Here is an 18548-nt window from a genome sequence, read left to right as displayed (position 1 = left end):
CTAGCAGACTGAAAACACAAAAGCTAATACTAATGAGATGTTTGGTTTATGGATTCAGAACCATCATTTATAATTTTGATTTTTAAAATTTAAATTTTTGTAGGGGAACACCACAAGTGCCAATAAATTATAATAACCTCTGTGACCTCAAACTAGAGAAAATTGTGACTACGATGAGCAATGGTTCCACTAATAAACTTGAATGATGCTCAAAGTCAAGAAAAATAGACGCGTACCAAATTTTGAAAATAAATATCCAAATAGGTACACAATAATTGATCACATTTATGACTATTTAAAAAAAAAAAAATCCACAATCATTAAAACAATCATATCCATCAAGATTGAGAGACTCATAATACCAAGGCCGTATAAAATACCATTAAGAAATAAATCTAGCAGACTGAAAACACAAAAGCTAATACTAATGAGATGTTTGGTTTATGGATTCAGAACCATCATTTATAATTTTGATTTTTAAAATTTAAATTTTTGTAAAAAAAAAACACTGTAGAGAACTAAAAATCATGATTCAGAATCATGACGAATTCTTGAAACAAACATCCGGTAAGACTTTGTAAGAGAGCATGAAAAAACCCCATCTAATACGTTTGAATGCAGTTCGACATTTCCAGCGCTAGTTTTCTTTGCGCATTATGTAAGGAAAAGATGTCACGTAGCATTTGATTATTTGTTACCAATAGACAACATGAGGTTGATCAAGTCGAGCATTTCCTATTTTTCTGCCTTGTATACTAACGAAAGCTTTGAGAACAAAAATAAGTGAGCGTCTCTGGTCAAGGTTGTAGTTTTGCTGGAAAGTAGTACCAGCACTTCTAGAATGACTGCCAAAAGTGTCCAAATACATAGTTGGGTTATAAAAGTTTAATGGAAGACTCAAAAGTTTTCTAGCCAACCCCAATAGTCGAAGCATCATTTACAGTTTGGACTCCACTTGTAAGACTTTTTAAGCGTAAATGATCTGTTAGGAGTCCTTTAATTTTTTAAAAGAGTTTTCGGTCAAAATCACAAAATGCGACTTTTAAAAAAAAAATTTCTGAATAGACTTTAAAACTTGCACTAGAATTTTATTAAAGCATTATAAATGCTCGTGAAAATCACAAGTGCACGATATCATAACAAGTAATAAAGAGTGAATTTGAGTATCGTTTCCCATGGAGATTGTGTTAATTCAATTAAGTACCGAAATTTGTTACCCTAAAATTATTATTGTTTAAATGAAACTTCCTCAAATAGAGGAGAATATTATTAAAGAAAGAAAAGAAAACAAAAACAAAAACTCAATCAAGAGAATTTGTAAAAAGGTAATTTCATAACATCTCTATACACCAAAAAATCAAAAAAATCAGGACAAGAAGTTCACCATATTCTATTCCTATTCATTACCTCACGATTAGCCAATCTATCAGCACAACAATTGGCTTCTCTATATACATGAGAAAACCTAAAATCCATTCTTTTAGACAACAATATAGCCGGATTCCACTCATTCTGTAAATTTTAAGGTACATCCAAAGAACCTGTTTTAAGAAGTAAAATGGCCATAGAGAATCACTTTCAAGCCAAAGCTTATGCAAGCCACGATCATAAGCAACAAAAATAGCATTAATGATAGTCCAAAGCTCAGCTTCAAAAGCAAACACTCTCCAAGAAAAATACTAACGCAACCACACACAAAACCTCGAAAATTCCCCCACAAGCAGCCACACCAGGAGAACCTCTCGCAGACCCGTCTATATTAACCTTTACCCAACTAGGATTAGGCAAAACCCAATAAACTGGACGAACTTTTGGGCACTTAGACAAATTTGGTTTAGCCTGCAATAACCCTAAAATTATTTGAATAACCGAAAATCAAATTGTAAAATAAAAATAACAAAAATAAAATAAATAACTTAAATTATCCAGGTCTACGAACTCTCACCAAAATTAATCATATATGAAAATTCTTATTCGAACCACAATGTGGAGTTTGCATCGTGGAAGACTCTCGAAGTCAGGCACATTGTCTTCTAGTTTCATTTCTTTGTCGACAATGAAAAATTGGTTTATGGTTGAATTATTCTTATGCTTATCGCTAATATGGTACCTCTTTCAACCGAAAGAAAAATCACAAACCTAGCTAGTTAAAATAGTAACAAAAATTCTCGATAAAAAATAGTTTGTGCACTGCAGGTTTTACCAGAAAAGTTTCTGTAAGTCTTTAAGTAATGTCAGATCAACAATTTGCAGTATATAATAAGAAAGAAAATAATCACAAAAAACAATAAAAATGAAGAGACACCCTATATGATTGCCAAACAAGAAAAAAAAAACCCAAAAAAACAATCGTTGCCGAACAAAATTCATTAATTTCGAATTACAGTTACAAAGGTGTATGCAATTACGAGTATCACAAAGCACTCCACCACTCCTTAACTCACGAAGTTACCAAGGCCAATAGAGGTTCACCACTTCTCATTCTTTAGTTCTTTTAGCGATCATACAGAAAATAGGAGTTGCTCTCCCTGATCCTTCATTAAATAATATCCGGACCTCATCTTTTTCAATTTACAGATCGATTAGTGCCGTCTTGTACTCAAGGAGTTGTAACCGGAATTGTTCCCGAGGAATGGGAATAATGTCAGAGACAGGGTTCCCCGAGAGATATATCCACCTTCAAGCCCACGTACCTACTCTAGATTGGTTGAAAAACACTAGATTGAGAGCTATAATGTCAAGCCTAATGTTCTCTGGTTTTATCTCACAATGAAACTAAATGAAAAATGTTTATTCTTCTCTTAACTTTTTTTTTCCCCTTTCTTCAAGGAAATGCTAGTTATTGCTTTACTTACAATTGCGCATTGTTAAAGTCAGGGTATTAATCTCATAGGTACTTAATGTGTTCTGGTATATATTTGAGTAAGTCTAGAATAGATGGTACATTTTATTGTTAAAAAACACACGGTATATTCTGTAAATTTGTCATTGAAAAAAATTCATATTCATATTTTTCTCCTTTTCGACTAACATTATTGTCAAAATATAATCCAACATATGATACAATTGTGTGTTTTCTTATTCAATCCAAACCACAATGTAAATCTCTCGTCTATTTAAGAAACGACATGCCGCTTTCCTTATAAAAACAACATGTCGTTTTACTTGTGAAGATGACATGTCATATTTACCTTATAAACGTGTCATTTTTTTTTCTCCTTTTTGTACTTTTCTGGTCATAAAAACAAAATATCGATATCCTTATAGATTCCTGTCGTTTGGAGTTCCATCTATCCTCTCATTCTTTGTAAACGCGTCAACGACATGTTTCTTCGACTTCCATATAAAATCTTCTTCGTGATAAACGACAATACAGACTGCAGAGAAATGAGATTATACGTTATTCAAATATGAATAATAAAAGTTATAATAAAAAATAAGTTATAGTCTATTTTATCTCTGATTCCATCTTCAAAGTGTGTAGAGTGCAACAACAACACCAACAACGACAAACATTATTATTGTTATTGTTATTACCACGTGTTTCTTCAACGCAAACGGCATGTCGTGTTTTCCAACATGGTCCCTTTTTCTGGCTTTATTTTGTTTTGGCTTTATTATTATTATTTTTGAACATACGGTGTCGTATTATATCGTTTTCTTCCCTTGATAAATTGATGTCGTTTTATAGCACAATACAGAAATTGTCGCGCCACCATCAAGACTTGAACCCCTTCAACCATTGCCACCCCCAAAAGAACAGTGAATTAGGGTTTTACAATCTCAAAGCCACACTCCCATTCCTCTCATATTCTCTTCAATTCCTCTCGATTAGCCATGGCGTTAGATCTTATCAACCCACCAAATTCCTCAAACTTCCAAAATCCCAACCTCCTCATCGGCGAATGCTACAATATCAAGCTTACCCAATCGCTAAAGCGCCTTTCAACCGAAGTTGGAGATGAAAACACTAAATCAGCTCAATTTCTTCAGGAATTCTACGAATTAATGCAAGCCAGAGTGGACCCACCTCTGGAATCGATCTGGGTCTACGCCGCTCTGTCATTTCGCAGCCGTTACGACCCAAAAGACGAGCCTTTGGATCGAATTTCAGCTGCGAAACAGTTGTTTCAGTTGATATCTTCGTGTTCTTCCTCGTGCGATTCTTCGAAAAGCGTGGCATTGCTTGCTCCTGTTCTGTACGAGGTTTACAAGGTTGTCGTTGTGTTGTTTGGGAAGGATTTGGCTTCCAAGAGGGAGAAGAAAGCGGTGAAAGAGGTCAAGTCTATGGTGGAAGTGATTCTTGGGTGCATAAATGTGTGTTCGAGCACGGAAGGCAAATCAAACGGCTCAAATTTGCTTGCGCCTTTTTCCGATTTGGTTCGCATTTGGGCGGGTTCGGACGCGGGAGTGGAGTCTTTCTTACCGCTTGTGAGTAGTGAGGTTTGTGGAAGAGTTGGTGAAGAAGGATGTGATGTGGGGTATTTGGCTGGAGTTGTGATTGTGGAGTCGTTTTTGTTGAAGCTGTGCTTGAATTTAAGAAGTAGGATTTCAATTTCAAAGGAGGATTTGGAGAAAGAGTTGAAGACTTGGGCTGTTGGTTCCATAACTGGATTTGGCAACTTTTATTTTTTCGGTTAGTATTATTGTTACCTGTCTTTGGATCTTTATTTGGACATGGTGCCGAGGTCTTTCAAGTTCATCTCTCTCTCTCTCTCTCTCTCTATATATATATATATAACATCGAATATAAGTATATATCTAAATGTTAAGAAGGCCCCGATTTCTGAAATGTGTTAGTTTGTGACATTTTTTTCACCCAAAAAGGGTTGTAAAGGAATTTACACTGACGAGTACAGTATCTTATCAATGTCTATTTACTGGAAATTTGCCTGTTTGTTTACTTTTAATTCTTTCTTAGTTTTCACAAAAGCAAATGTTAAGCTCCTATATCGTGTATATATGCATTTTAGTTTCCTGGATGTCCTCTGCCAAATAGGAAATCTCATGGCTTTGGAAAAAAAAAAAAAAGAAAACGTGTCTTATTATTATGACATTATTTCATCTGAGTTCACATTTGATGCGCTAAAGTTCTGCCTTGACGTTCCAGAGACCCTTGTGAGAATGCTGTTGGAGAAGAGTTTGCCGCTTACATTTCTGTCGGTCAGTATCGCACTTTTCGAACGTTATTATTATGATATCATGTTGAAGTGTCACTATTTAGTTTTAGAAGTCATTAGAAAGTCAAAGCAGATTTTCTCAATTGTTGAGAATGGTCCATTTGTGTTGAATTGCCTACTTCTTATAGAGATTTGGAATATTGGATGGAATATATTCTTCAGACTAAGTCATATTAAGAGCGTATTTGTTTGATTATGATCTTAAAAACTGAATAACTATGCGATGGAAACTTTATATGCAGAGTTCTGGAGATGAAGTCTTGTTAAGGAAACTTCTGTATGATGCAGTCATATTGGTTGATTATTCTTTCCTTAATCCTGAGAGAACAATTGACCTACCTGCTGACCAAGTGAGACGCCTTGCCATGGCAAGATTAATTGTTACACATGAAGCTGTAGAGTATTTTCGGTACGGTTAGATAATACCTTACCCACCAAAGAAAGAATTGGGGGAAACACAAATGTAGTTGTAGCGGAACTTTTTCTAAGCCTTTGCGCTTATCTGATCGTTTTGATTGTTTCAGGGAACATGGGGATCAGAGGAGATCTATCTCCTACATAAATGCCTTCTCCAACTCTTGCTTAGCTGCCCAGCTAATTAAATGGATCAGAAAACAGATTCATATGGAGGAAAATGATAGTAAATCTTATGGATCCTCACCTAAAGCTCTTATTAGTAAGTACCTCATCTTAGTTTCAATGGGATAGTTTTGAATAGACGATGACTAACCATTCCTCTAATATTAATCTTTTCTCTAGAGTGGCTTCTGAGCCTTGAGGATCAAGGGTTAAGAGTATTTGATGATAGCATCCTGAAAAATCATGCCAAACTGGTCTGTGATACTTCGAGCTCAGATTTTAAGCAGCAAGCTTCAGAGTTGGAGAGCACAAAAGTGGATGATGATCTGCTATTTTACGTAGATAGTCGGGGAGAAGAGTTCGATGGAGACGAGGACGATGAAAAGATGAGTGAAGTCATGACAGCTGCTTTTGTAGCGGCTGCTCACTTGATGAAATCAGCGGATAATGAAGTGAAAAAACGGAAAGAAGGGAGAAGCACAGAAAAGAAAAGGAAAGTAAAATTTCTCAAGTACGAGCCCTTACAGAATTCGGAATCACTAAGTGGAAGGTCCCCAGTTGTCAGTTATGATAGTGTGAGCAGTGGGAGTGAGGTTGAGAATCGACTCTCTGATGAAGATGCAGAACAAGATGAGCAATAAGTTTTTTCAGTGACAAAGTCGGGTTGAGAGCTACACTCCTTCTGTTTTCGGCTTTGTCATGCTTGTTTTTCTAACCAGTTCATAGAATATCTATGCAAAACCAGTGTGAGATTTCCTCATAGGCCGGCAAGAAAGCCGATGAGCTGCTTTGCTTGCATCAATTTTGCCAATGTTCTTATGTAGTAGCTGTCTGTTGCTGTGACTTGTCACCAATTTATCGTGAGACTATGCTTCTAGTTATAGGATGGGTGACGTGACATGATTTTTTTTTTCACTCTAAAATCTAGTCCGGTTCTGTGATGAGTTTTAGTAAAAAGTTAGATGTGATTTTTTGTCAGTATTTTTTATTATAGTAAATTAGAATTAAAAACTCGGTTCAGAGAACTGAACGAGACCTATATGGTGTGGCTCAAGTTAGAAGATGTCTAGGTAATGTACCGTTTGTAATAAGCTCATATCTTTTCACTAGTATTTAGACATTTATGTCATTATGAAAATGCTCGGATTGGCCCTGTGTAGGGGAGTAGCTTCTTCTCAGCTCCGTGCCAAACTCCACATTTCCCTGCATTTAACAAGCCGATAACACGCTTTCCCATGTTAAGGAGTTGCGAGTGAGATTCCATTCTTTATCAAACCTTTCGATCTCTTTTAATTCTCTGATCTACTAAGAATGTTACCCACACCAAGGCTCCAATCTCAGGTGTAAAGAAAGTACTTGCACAGCAGTGAGGCCACAGTGGTCAAACGAAACATCTCGAACGACAGGGCAAATTTTGAGGAAAAATGTTTACCTTCGAGATTCTTTTCCATACAACTTTTTTTTTTTTTCTGTTGGCTTTTTTTTTTTTTTTTTTTTAACAGTTGAAAATTTCGTCATGAATACCATTTTTGTATACCAAAAACTCCGTTAGCTTTGTAAACCGTAATTTTAACTAAATAAATATATTTACCTGATTCTGCTTGTGTGCTTAGGGATGTATATGGTTTACCTTTCTTGGATTTTGGCCACGTTAAATAATTATCTGCTTGTGTCATTTTATTTATAGTTCCTTACTTACCCTTATTCTTATCAAGCAATCGTTATACTTTGTTCAAACAGTTTGATAGTTCGATTAAGCCATTTACTGTTTGACTTGTTAGTCAATTAGGAGATTAAGAGTGTGTTTGTCAGGTCTTAGCACGTAATATTTTTGTTCTGTGAATGAAACAACAGTCCATAGTCGTAGTAAATCATAGTCGTTAAAAGCATCGTTCAAGTATTTGTTGGTAACTGTATATCCGAAAGGTGAAGATATAATGATCAAATGCGCCGTTTTTGTCCTTTTGCTGCCTGGCGCCCATTATCAAGGTCCTCAATAATGGACATGCATGATTGTTGTTGTTGTTGTTGTTCTCGTCGTCGTCGTTGTTATTATTCATTCATCTATCTACTATTTGCCAACGACTTAAAGAAAGCTTTTATTGGTCGGAAAATGTCCTAAGCAATTCCATCCATACGCCAACTCTGAATTCCAGGATTAGACATACATACATGTAAACGTACATATATATATATGCGCGCGTTCTAATAAAAGGTTTTTATTATTATTATTTTTTTGTTTTTGTTTTTGTTTTAATTGAGCTCCATTTATTATTATACTTATTTAGCTTTGAGTCAGTAGTCATACTTCAAAACTAGTAACGACTCTTTAGCCCTGTTTATTTTACTAATTCAAGTTTAGAATTTAAGTTTTGTTATAGTAAAAAGCTATCAGAAACAGTCACATTTAACTCTTTTACTACAATAAAAAACTCTCACATAAAGTCACATCTAAACTCAAATTAAAAACTTAAATTAACAAACTAAACCGACTCTTTGTTTGTTTGTTTCTTTGGTTTTTTTTTTTTTTTTGTTCTAGTTAAAAAGGAGATCAGGTGGTGCATCAAACGCCCCCATCTCCTTCGGCCATTAATGCAATCTCGGAGGACCACTACGGAGTGCAAAGGGCTTGAACTAACTCCAATCCATCTATCTAACTAGAGTTCCCTCACCTGCTCCGGGACCACTTCACTTCCACACTGGGCTGATTCCTTCTTGTGGGTATGGAGTTTCGGACTGGAGTCCTAACAAAGACGTCCTCACCATTGCACCACAACGAGCAGATTGCCTCATCACAATGTTTTTGCATGGTGCCTTTTGTTTTACAGATCCAGTGCAGAAGACCTTGACGTTAGTAGCTCTACTCTTAATTAGAAACAAAATTAAGAGATATAATAATATGTTTCTAATCCCAACGTTTTAATACCAACTGAATGATATCTGCCCAACGTCTCACACTTTGAAAAAGTCAAGCTTTCAATTTAATGTACCACATCGTTGCAATTAGTTTTTTTTTTTTAGTATTTTTTAGTTTCATTCTCCAAGTCTAATTTTAGTTTCATTCAGTAGCTTCTAGCTAATAGCCATGAGCCAATATCACAGAGATCAGTCAAGCTTAAATATGTTTTAATAGGAATTCTTTGAAAGAACTAACAATCTATCATCATCAATACAGTTATAGAAATTTGAGTATTTCTCTTCGTCTTTATTGTGCTATTTGGAGCAATTATGAGTAGATTGTCTCTTACAATTTCTGTGTTTAATATAGTGCACCTGATTTACTTGAGAGGTGCTCATGGATCCCCTTCAATAGTAGGAGAACCAAAACTCAGGTGCATAGAGGCCGAGAAACAAGCAATCCTCAAGCTTAAACAGGATTCAAATCTTGGAGAAGGCGCAAAGGAAAAAGGTCTTCTTTCTTCGTGGGGAAATGAAGAAGAAAAAAAGGAGTGCTGCGAATGGATTGGAATTCGGTGTGACAACAGATCCGGTCATGTGATGAAGCTTGATCTTTCTCCTCCAACCTTTGGTAGAACTGATTACACATCTTTGTCAGTAAGAGGTAATCTCAGTTCTTCATTGCTTGAGTTGCGATATTTGAGGTATTTGGATTTCACTCCGGTTTCCTTCTAAAGATATGACATACAAATCTTTATCTTCTCTATTTTTCTGTTATTTTGTTTCAGTTTATTTTTCTGCCGTGTGAGTATAACGGTGAACACAAGCAATAAGCTGAACCGGGGAAATTCCAAAGGAAATTACTGTAACTTATTGATCTGGTTTTTCTGAACCTATCAAGAAATCACTTCAGTGGGCGAATTCCGTCAGAGATTGGTAGGTTTAACTTGTTAGAAGCTATTGATCTATCAAACAACCAACTTTCTTGTGGAATCCCTTCAAGCCTCTCTCTAAGTGCCCCGGCTTAATGTGCTGGACTTGTCAAACAACAATTTATCGGGCAAGATTCCAATAAGTACTCAACTGCAAAGCTTTGAAGCGAGTTCATATGCAAAGAATTTTGAACTCTGTGGAGCCCCACTTCCAAGGAGTTGTCCAGGAGAGGAATCGACTGTTTCTAGAACTCCTACAGCTCACAAGCAAGGTGATGAGGACACCTTCGTATCACGAGGATTATATGTCACCTTAGGACTGCACGATTGGATTTACTATATGGTCGCAGTGCACAAGGCAAAACTACTAAGGATGATCAAAGACTATAAGGTCAAGCATATATGTATATAACTCTGCAAACTAAAGTTCATTTGGTCTATGGTAAAAAAACCAATGTCAATCTCTTTTTTTTTATTTTTTATTTGCTCCTCCTCTGAATGAAATGGTAGAAAAGTGAATGCTATTTCCTTCCAATATTGTTAAAGATGTTCAATTATCCAAATTAACAGGTTTCAATTTCTTGCATTTGTTGAAGGAGCGCTTTTGCACAACTTAAGGAGAATAAAGAGAGTTCTTTTTTGCAGTGTTCAGTGGTCTGAAGCTTGTGGTATTGGAGTCATCGTTGAGTCAGTGCTTTACTTTAAGAACAGATAAATTAAAGAACTGTTTTCTATAATAGATGGTTTTTATTTATTTATTTTTTTTTCTTGGGGTCAATTTTAATAAATGGTTTGTTGTATTATGTGTAAAGAACTTGAAGTTTGTTTGTAATTGTTTTACTATGTAGTTGTACTTTACAGGACTCTTCTTGTCAGTTGGGCGATCTACTTGTGTTTAGTTATGTTGGTAATGTCATTACTACTTTTATGTATGCGATGTAACTTCCAGATTATGCCCGGTTCGGTCGTTTTGTTGTTAGTTGAATGCCCTTGTTGCTTATTTGGTTCAAGTTTTTTTCTTTTCTTTTCTTCCTTTCTTCTTTTCTTCTTTCTTGGATCTTTTTGGGGTCGTTTGTTTAATATACTCAAATTTAAATCATTGATTCGGCTACAGTATAAAATTCTCACATAAAATTTAAATTTTAAACATTAAAATTAAAAATTTTAGATTTAAATATACCTCCCAAACGGGCCTTTTGTCTTCTAATTTCCTATGTCCTCTACGGTTCATATTTTTCCCTTGTGTGGTATTTTTTTTTTTTTTTTTTTTTTTTGGTTTTTTTTTTTTTTTTTTTTTTTTTGTGGTTTGTTGTTGTTTTTCATTTTAGTGTCGTTTCTCTGAGTCTGTCATTTTTAAGGTTGCAGCTGTTTTAACAAGTCTGTTGTTTTTTCTCCTTTTCCGTAGTTTCTACTTGCGTTGTGCTTTTCTTGTCGTTTATTCATTACCCTTATCGTTCATTTCCTTTTTCTGTTCTCAATGCATTTTGACTTTTAGTACTTTATTTATTTATTTATTTATTTTTTTTGGGTTTCCGTCCTTTGCCCATTTGCCTCGACTCTTATCGTCTTTGGCCCATCATTTCTTTTCTTTTTTTTTTTTTTGAAAGATCCATCATTTCTTTTCTAGTGAGCTTCTAGTTTATCATCGTTTACTTATTTATTTATTTCTCTGTTTTTCAATTTTTATGAAATTTCTTCCAGTATACACATTTCTTGTCGTTTGATTTTTTTTTCCCCTGAGGGAATTGTTGAAGTAATAAACTTCCGTTATGGATTCTTCTGTCGTTTTTTTTCATTGTTTTAACTTTTTTTTTTTGTGTGGTTGTCTATTTTCCAGGGTTTTTTTTTTTTATAAATTTGTCAGTCGCTTGAAAGGATGCTGAAAACTTTTTTCCTTTTCTTTTTTCCCTTCTTTCGTCTTTTTATTAATTTTGTCGCTATTAGTTTGTCGTTGCTTATGATATTTGATGTCGTTTTTTCAAGTTTCGGTCATTATCAACATTTAACGAGTACACGACATGGCGTTTTGTGGTCAATGGTCTAAAATTAAAGGATAGATGTCATTTTTGGCAATAACCATAGTAAATTCTAATACCAATTGTATATTTACTATTAAAAAGCGTGATATGGTTTATTTTCACTCTAATACATAATGTTATTTAAAATGTTAAATCTATTTTTTCTCATAATTATAGCTTTAAAGTTGTAACATTAAACTTTTATGCTTAAAATAATTTAAAAATGTGAAGGTTATATTAATTACATAAAAAAGTAAATATTTCAATCAATAGTAATCAAATGTTAAATTTTTTACATGCTATACGTGGTGAAAAATTTATCATAAAATATAACATATAAAAAATTTAGTACAATAAATAATATTACAATAGAGAATATTTTTTACATTCAAATATTAAATTTATAATTAACACATTAATTATAACATTACATTAAAAATGTTCTAATGTTTTCAGTTTTGTTTGGTTCTGTTCTTGATAAACAAGGGGAATGACTTGGAAGATTTTTTTTACTTTGGGTCTTTCATGGTGCAGTATTTCTTTTATTTTATTTTATTTCCACACCTGTTTTTTTTTTCTTTTGACAAAACAGAGGATAGAGAATCTTCCATGATGTTGACCGACTTTCATGATTCTGTTTTTTTTTTTTGCTGAATGACTTTCATGATTTTTAACTGCACCTCTTGACAAATTGACTTACTGATTCACAGCCAAACGTAGGTAAAGAGTCACCATTGGATTTATAAAACTTTGACATATATGTTAAGTAATCCTGACAAGAACTTTGAGCCAAATCAGTAGGTATCTCCCCTTGGTAAGTTAAAACCGTGATGGACTGACACATTTATGGTGAAATGTGTTTTTTCTAATGGTGCTGTTAAGGTTAAGGACCTCACGGATGGGAAAATTTTCAAATAAACTACTAGCATATGAAGAATTACATAGAATGGGTGAACCATGTCGAAAAAATCATTCTCGATGACTTTGTTTACCAGCCTTAAGTAATTTCCACGTGTTTCCTGTACCATATTATTTTATGTTTTTTTTTTTGTTGCTTTTTACATTTTTTTGTGTGTTTTTAAAAAATCATACTAGGAATCTCAGACTGTGCTCATATGTGGAATGCTCATCGTCCAGGTTTTTCTTTTTTTGTACTCTTCACATTTCTATATCTGTAGACACTGTCTGATTTTGGCTGGGGGTCGTGCGCATATTCATGTATAAGAACGATTTCTGTCATGTTGATATTTGGGTCAAAATTTTTGCAAAGTTGTTTGAGTATGATTTCAAAATTATTGGTTTGAGTTGATTTTTACTGTCGTGGTCACTAAGAAATGACTTCCTGAGTTTCTTTTTTCACGTGCTAAATCTTGTGGTAAGATGGATATTAATGCATATCAACTGAGAAAATTCTCAAGTTTAAGTGTTTCATTTTTAGTGAGTTGAGAGAGTTGAGAAAGCGGCTTTTGAACTTCCATTGATCTTTTGAGTCGGTAAAATCACTGTTTGGAACACCATTACATGGTTTGTGTTATATTTAGTGCATATACTTGAGGGATGATTTTTTTGTTAGATAGGAATAATTTTTGGTGCCTTGTTTGTTTATTTAGTTTCACCAAAAAAAAAAAAGTGAGCAACATTTTACTCATTTTGTAGTTTGGTTGTAATATTGCAGGTTGTCTCTTGCTAAAAAAAATAAAAGAACAAATATATATATATATATATATATATGGCCCTTTGTTTGTTTCTGTAAATTTCTGTTTGACCTGAATGAAATCTCGAAAGCTGGTTTGTGGTAAGTGGCGAAGGGAGGTGAGGCCTATATGCACCCCCCCTTAAAATATGTTCATATGTGCCCCTCTTATCAATAAAAATTTTAAATATATTCTCAAAATATTCAATCTCAAAATATTTAATTTTCTATTGTTCTTTTGATCCTTTCCTATTAAATCTATTTTAAATGTGCCTAATTGATTTTTTTTTACTCTAATTTATTCTTATGAAAACAATTTTTCTTTCAAATTGGTCCTTTCTAAAATATGTTTGGATATAATCTAAGCTATATAAAAAATGACCAATTAAAATATTTTTTTTCTCAAAATGTGTCGCTAATTAACAACTTTTTTTTTTTTCAAACAACCCTCTCAATTACGACTTTCTCACATACACATTTTTTCTAATTTGCCCTTGTTGAAGTAATATGATATTCCAATGTGCCCTATATACTTAAAGATTTTTTTTCCCTTTTCACACTCGCAGCCACTATTTTCTTATAGATTTATGTACCTCCTAAATAGTTTTTCTTATTTATTACTCAAGTATGTTTAGTAGTCTATATATATATATATTATTCATCTAGAAATATTGAGAGCTGATTTTATTAGTATTTTTCAGGTTTTTAGTTTATGCCCCCTTGAATCAAGATCCTGGCTCCGCCATTGTTTGTGGTAAGAATGATGGAATACTCTGAGCAATTGATTAGCTTATCTTTTTATCAATGTTCGTTTGATTGTTTGTTCTAAATTTCACCTTCCCCATCTTTGAGCGTTAACTGATACAATTCTAATTACTCCACGAGAGAAAATCTTTGTACTTAAATATTTTCAACACCCGTGAGGCAAATAGAGTTGTGACGTCTACTTGGTGAATTTTTTAAAGCTGTATGTGTTATGTTCAGTGTTAATAAGGTTATGGTTTGGAGCGCACACACACAACTCTAGAGTTATGATTGAAATAATCTTGAGGGCATCTTTTGATTTCTTATTGGCATTTTATTTGAAATACTCAGGTGACTTAACTGGTTGAGATTTAAATTTTGTTCGTGACATGATTTTTTTTGCGCTTGAATTGTTAAAGACTAACAATAAGCTAATTAGAAGTTGTGATAAGTGCACAAAAATATAATTTAATTACTGCTAATTGTCGAATAAAGTACTAAATTATTTAAGCTTTAATTAAACATTTCCATAATTTTTAATCAGAATATTTTAATTGAAAATTGTCTATTTTTGCTTAATCTTTGTAGAAAGCAGTAGAAAAATCTCACAAATTAAAGCCATTTGAGCCATGGAGAAGCCCAATCACAAAGCCCAACTCCTCAGCAAGCCGCGTGATGGAGCCACTTCGGTCAAGCCAAGCCGAGCCACCATCAGCGCAAACGTCAACGTATCCGCAGCACTTCCCGTGTGCGTTACCTGCACAGAAGTTCTCTCTCTCCTTCAACTCAGTTTTTCGCTTTCTTCTGCAATTCTATATTTTTCTATGGCATATAAATTACGGATCCGTTTAATTTATTGATTTAAATTTTTAATTTAAATTGTGATATAATTTTATATAAATTTTTTTATTATAATAAAAAAATTAAATATAAATTTTTTTACATTTTTTTATTATAATAAAATTTAAATTTTAAATTTAAATCTGTAAAATAAACGGGATCTAAAATAAAAAACTTCCAACAACACTACTTAAATATTCTTCTTCTTCTTTTTTTCTTTTTCTTTTTCTTTTTCTTTTTGCAAAATCATGGTTTAACAAAGTATTATATATATGAATTGAAAGTACTACTTTTCGTCTTTTCCCATGATGTGGACGATTCGACACCTAAATGGAATGTGGTTGAAAACCCCTCACCATCAGATGTGACGTATTACGTGGTTGGGTTGAGTGCTGAGATGGCATATTGATTTGACTTCACGTGGGACCCATTCTAGTTAGAAAAAGTACTTTAATTAATACTTACAGCTTGTAGGGCCCACTAGAAAAGACCTGTCATCATCTGCCATTTATTTTTTTTTATATCAGTCTATTTAATTTAAATTAAGATGTAATTTTATATAAAAATTTTTTATTATAATGAAAAAATTAATATAATTATTTTTTAAAATTTTTTATTATAATAAAATTTAAATTTTAAATTCAAATTAATGAAATAAATAGAGTCTCATTTTCCTCTTTCTTTTGCTACTCTATTTTCTTCTATGGTATATATACTATAACAAATCCGGCAAGGTCTAACAATGGCAACCTCCTTTTCTTCGAGAAAACTGACGATGCAGCCAACCCAACCCTTCTCCCGCAAATGGAAGCTCCCCCTCGCACATTCAGGCCACTCCCACAACCCAAACCCGGTGAGCCCACATGTTAGCGTCGCCTCAGATATGCGACACCCGCCTACGATCAATTCTCAACCAAAAATAAAGAAGAAATAAACTCATTTTTAACTTGAAAGTAGTAACTAAAATCAATAGAACGAAACCAATTTTTATAAGTTAATTGTTCTAATAAAACTTGAACCATTTTGCTACAAATCCATTTGAAAATCTATTATAACATATCTCTCTTTAAAAAAAAAATTAAAACTCCCATATTTTTTCTCCTTTTAAGCTAGCACTTAGAAATTTAGACAATAATTGTGTTAAATTATTGTCAAAAAAAGCATGTTCGATACAAAAATTTAACATCTCGATTTAAATGTGACAATTTTTAATTTCTCAACTTTTAATTATTTAAATTTAACAAAAAATTTTGAACAAATTTAATAAAACTAGGCATATTTTAATATTTTTACAAGTTTAGAGAATTCATTGTTAAAATTAAAAATCTATAAAATAATTTGTTAAATCACGATAAATTTAAGACTCAATTGTACTAAAAACTCTAAAAGCACACGTCAGAGACTTGGCTACTAGCAAGATGAAAAAATTGTTATTTATAAAAATATAAGTATTTAAATTTTATAAAAATATTGACAAAACTATAAATAGCAGTAAAAATTACCGTATAAAGTAAATAGTCATATTAAAACATTATATTTTAAAACAAAATTTTAAAAAACTTTAAAATAGATAATAATACATTAATTAAATGAAAATCTTAAATAAAATATCAATTATTTAATAAATATATAAGGTTAAGTGTGATCATAATACTATAAATACTAAGCACATGTTTACCAATTAAGTAAAATAGCTGAAAGTCAACATAATATATATATATATACATATATATATATACATATATATATATATATCATATATATGGTCTCATACATAATAAATTATCTATACCAAAAAGAGTTTCTAGAAGGTTGGAAGGTAATTTGAACACATTTTTAGTTTAAATAATAATGATACCAAGACATGGAGTTTGAATAGTTCTTTATATAGGGATTATGGTTAAAAATTACAACCCGAATTTGTTTGAAGTGGATTTTTCCGCCCTACTTAATGCGGTTCTCCACAAATAAATAAGTTAACAGATAAAATTAGCATCCTTATTATAAAGAATAGTTTTGAGTTATTTGAAAGGTGGTATCCAGTTTAACATTGTGATATTAGACATAATATTAACAGGATATTGAGAAGTTAGTTAAGGGTCTTTTGTCAAAATAAGCTGAGGTAGAACGTACAAAAAGTGGTGGTTTTATATATAACTCTATCTTCATTTTCATCTTCATCGTATTATTGACTAATTCATTTTCATTGTATTATTGACTAAGCCTTCGTTCACTTTGTAGATTTAAATTTTTAATTTGAGTTGAGATTTAATATTTTTTGAGAGTTTTTTACTGTAATAAAAAAAATTAAATGTGATATTTTTTGAAAACTATTTATTATAAAAATTTAAAATTAAAAACTCAAATTGATAAAATGAACGAGACTTAATAACTATAATTAAATGTTGTACCACTGCAAATCTTGTGTCCCTTTGCATCTTATCTCAACACTCATCTTTTCATTTGTCTTTATTGCATAATCATTTGATATTTCCTACACATTCATTAAAACTATTATAGGTATGCAATTATTGTCGTTGTTGACGAAAATACCCGTCAACATTTAGCGCTATTAAGAGGACTCTTCTGGGTTTTCCCATATTGCCCTGAGTTGTCCTATGGACCAACAAATAAGGGAAGCCATTCCACGTGGGCATTCTACCACCACATCAGCCGCCTCCGCATGAAACACGAGGTATCAAAGAAAAGTCGACACTGTCCGTCATTTCTACCCTGTCCATCTTTACTTTGTCTCTTCCATCTTATTAAAAATTATTGGACCTCTACTGTTTAAAGTATTAAGGGCATGTTCTTTTATTTAAAAAAACTTAAAAAAAAATAATTCATGGTATGTTTTTTTGTCTAAAAAATTAAAAAAAAAATAATTTAAGTTTCAATTTTATTCAAGTTCACGTTCTTTTAAGTTTTAACTTTATTCAATTTTACTCAACTTTATTCAAGTTTTAACTTCAACTTAAGTTGTAACTCAAATTCAACTCAAAAATTACACTCAAGTTACACTCTAAAAGAACAACCCCTCAAGTTTTAACTTTATTCAAATTCATGTTCTTTTAAGTTTTAACTTTATTCAATTTTACTCAACTTTATTCAAGTTCTAACTTCAACTCAAGTTCTAACTCAAAAACTACACTCAAGTTACACTCCAAAAGATTAAGAGATTGTTCTTTTATATTTTTGAGTTAGAATGATTTGAGTGATAATTTTAAATTGAGTTTGAGTTATAACTTGAGTTAAAGTTGTAACTTGAGCTTGTGTTTAAATGTGCACATTTGGATTATGATTTGAATTCAGAATATTTTTTAGTTTGTATTTGAGTAAGTTAATACTTAAATTTGTATTTATATAGTATTTTAATAAAAACTCAATGGTGATAAAAAATTTTAATAGGGTATATGGGTGAGGTTTTATTCGTCTTTTCGTCGTGAATGCTTAGAAAAAAAAAATCATCTCAATCAGAATTAAAACGAAAAAGTTATGACATTCTTAAGAATAGAAAAAATACTGTTCATTAACTTGAATTCGAGTTTATGAACTCGAGTTGAAAGGGAAACTTGAACTCCCAAACTCGAGTTCAAACTCAAATTTTACAAAAGAACATGAACTTGAATAAAGTTATAACTCGAGTTCAAACTTTTTATGAATT

At 32.4% G+C, this 18548-nt stretch overlaps 1 protein-coding gene across 1 annotated transcript; it reads left to right on the top strand.

Moving 5' to 3' along the window:
* The first annotated feature begins 3715 nt into the window (after window positions 1-3715).
* Window positions 3716-7186, top strand: LOC21409873. Its single transcript, XM_010091718.2, has 5 exons — window positions 3716-4636; window positions 5111-5163; window positions 5423-5589; window positions 5705-5856; window positions 5940-7186. The coding sequence occupies exons 1-5, from the start codon at window positions 3838-3840 to the stop codon at window positions 6398-6400; spliced, it is 1632 nt and encodes a 543-aa protein (XP_010090020.1). The 5' UTR covers window positions 3716-3837; the 3' UTR covers window positions 6401-7186.
* Window positions 7187-18548: the final 11362 nt, after the last annotated feature.

The sequence above is a fragment of the Morus notabilis genome, unplaced genomic scaffold (assembly GCF_000414095.1).
Source record: "Morus notabilis unplaced genomic scaffold, ASM41409v2 Scaffold329, whole genome shotgun sequence".
Classification (NCBI taxonomy): Eukaryota; Viridiplantae; Streptophyta; class Magnoliopsida; order Rosales; family Moraceae; genus Morus; species Morus notabilis.
This window is presented reverse-complemented; position numbering and strand designations above follow the sequence as displayed.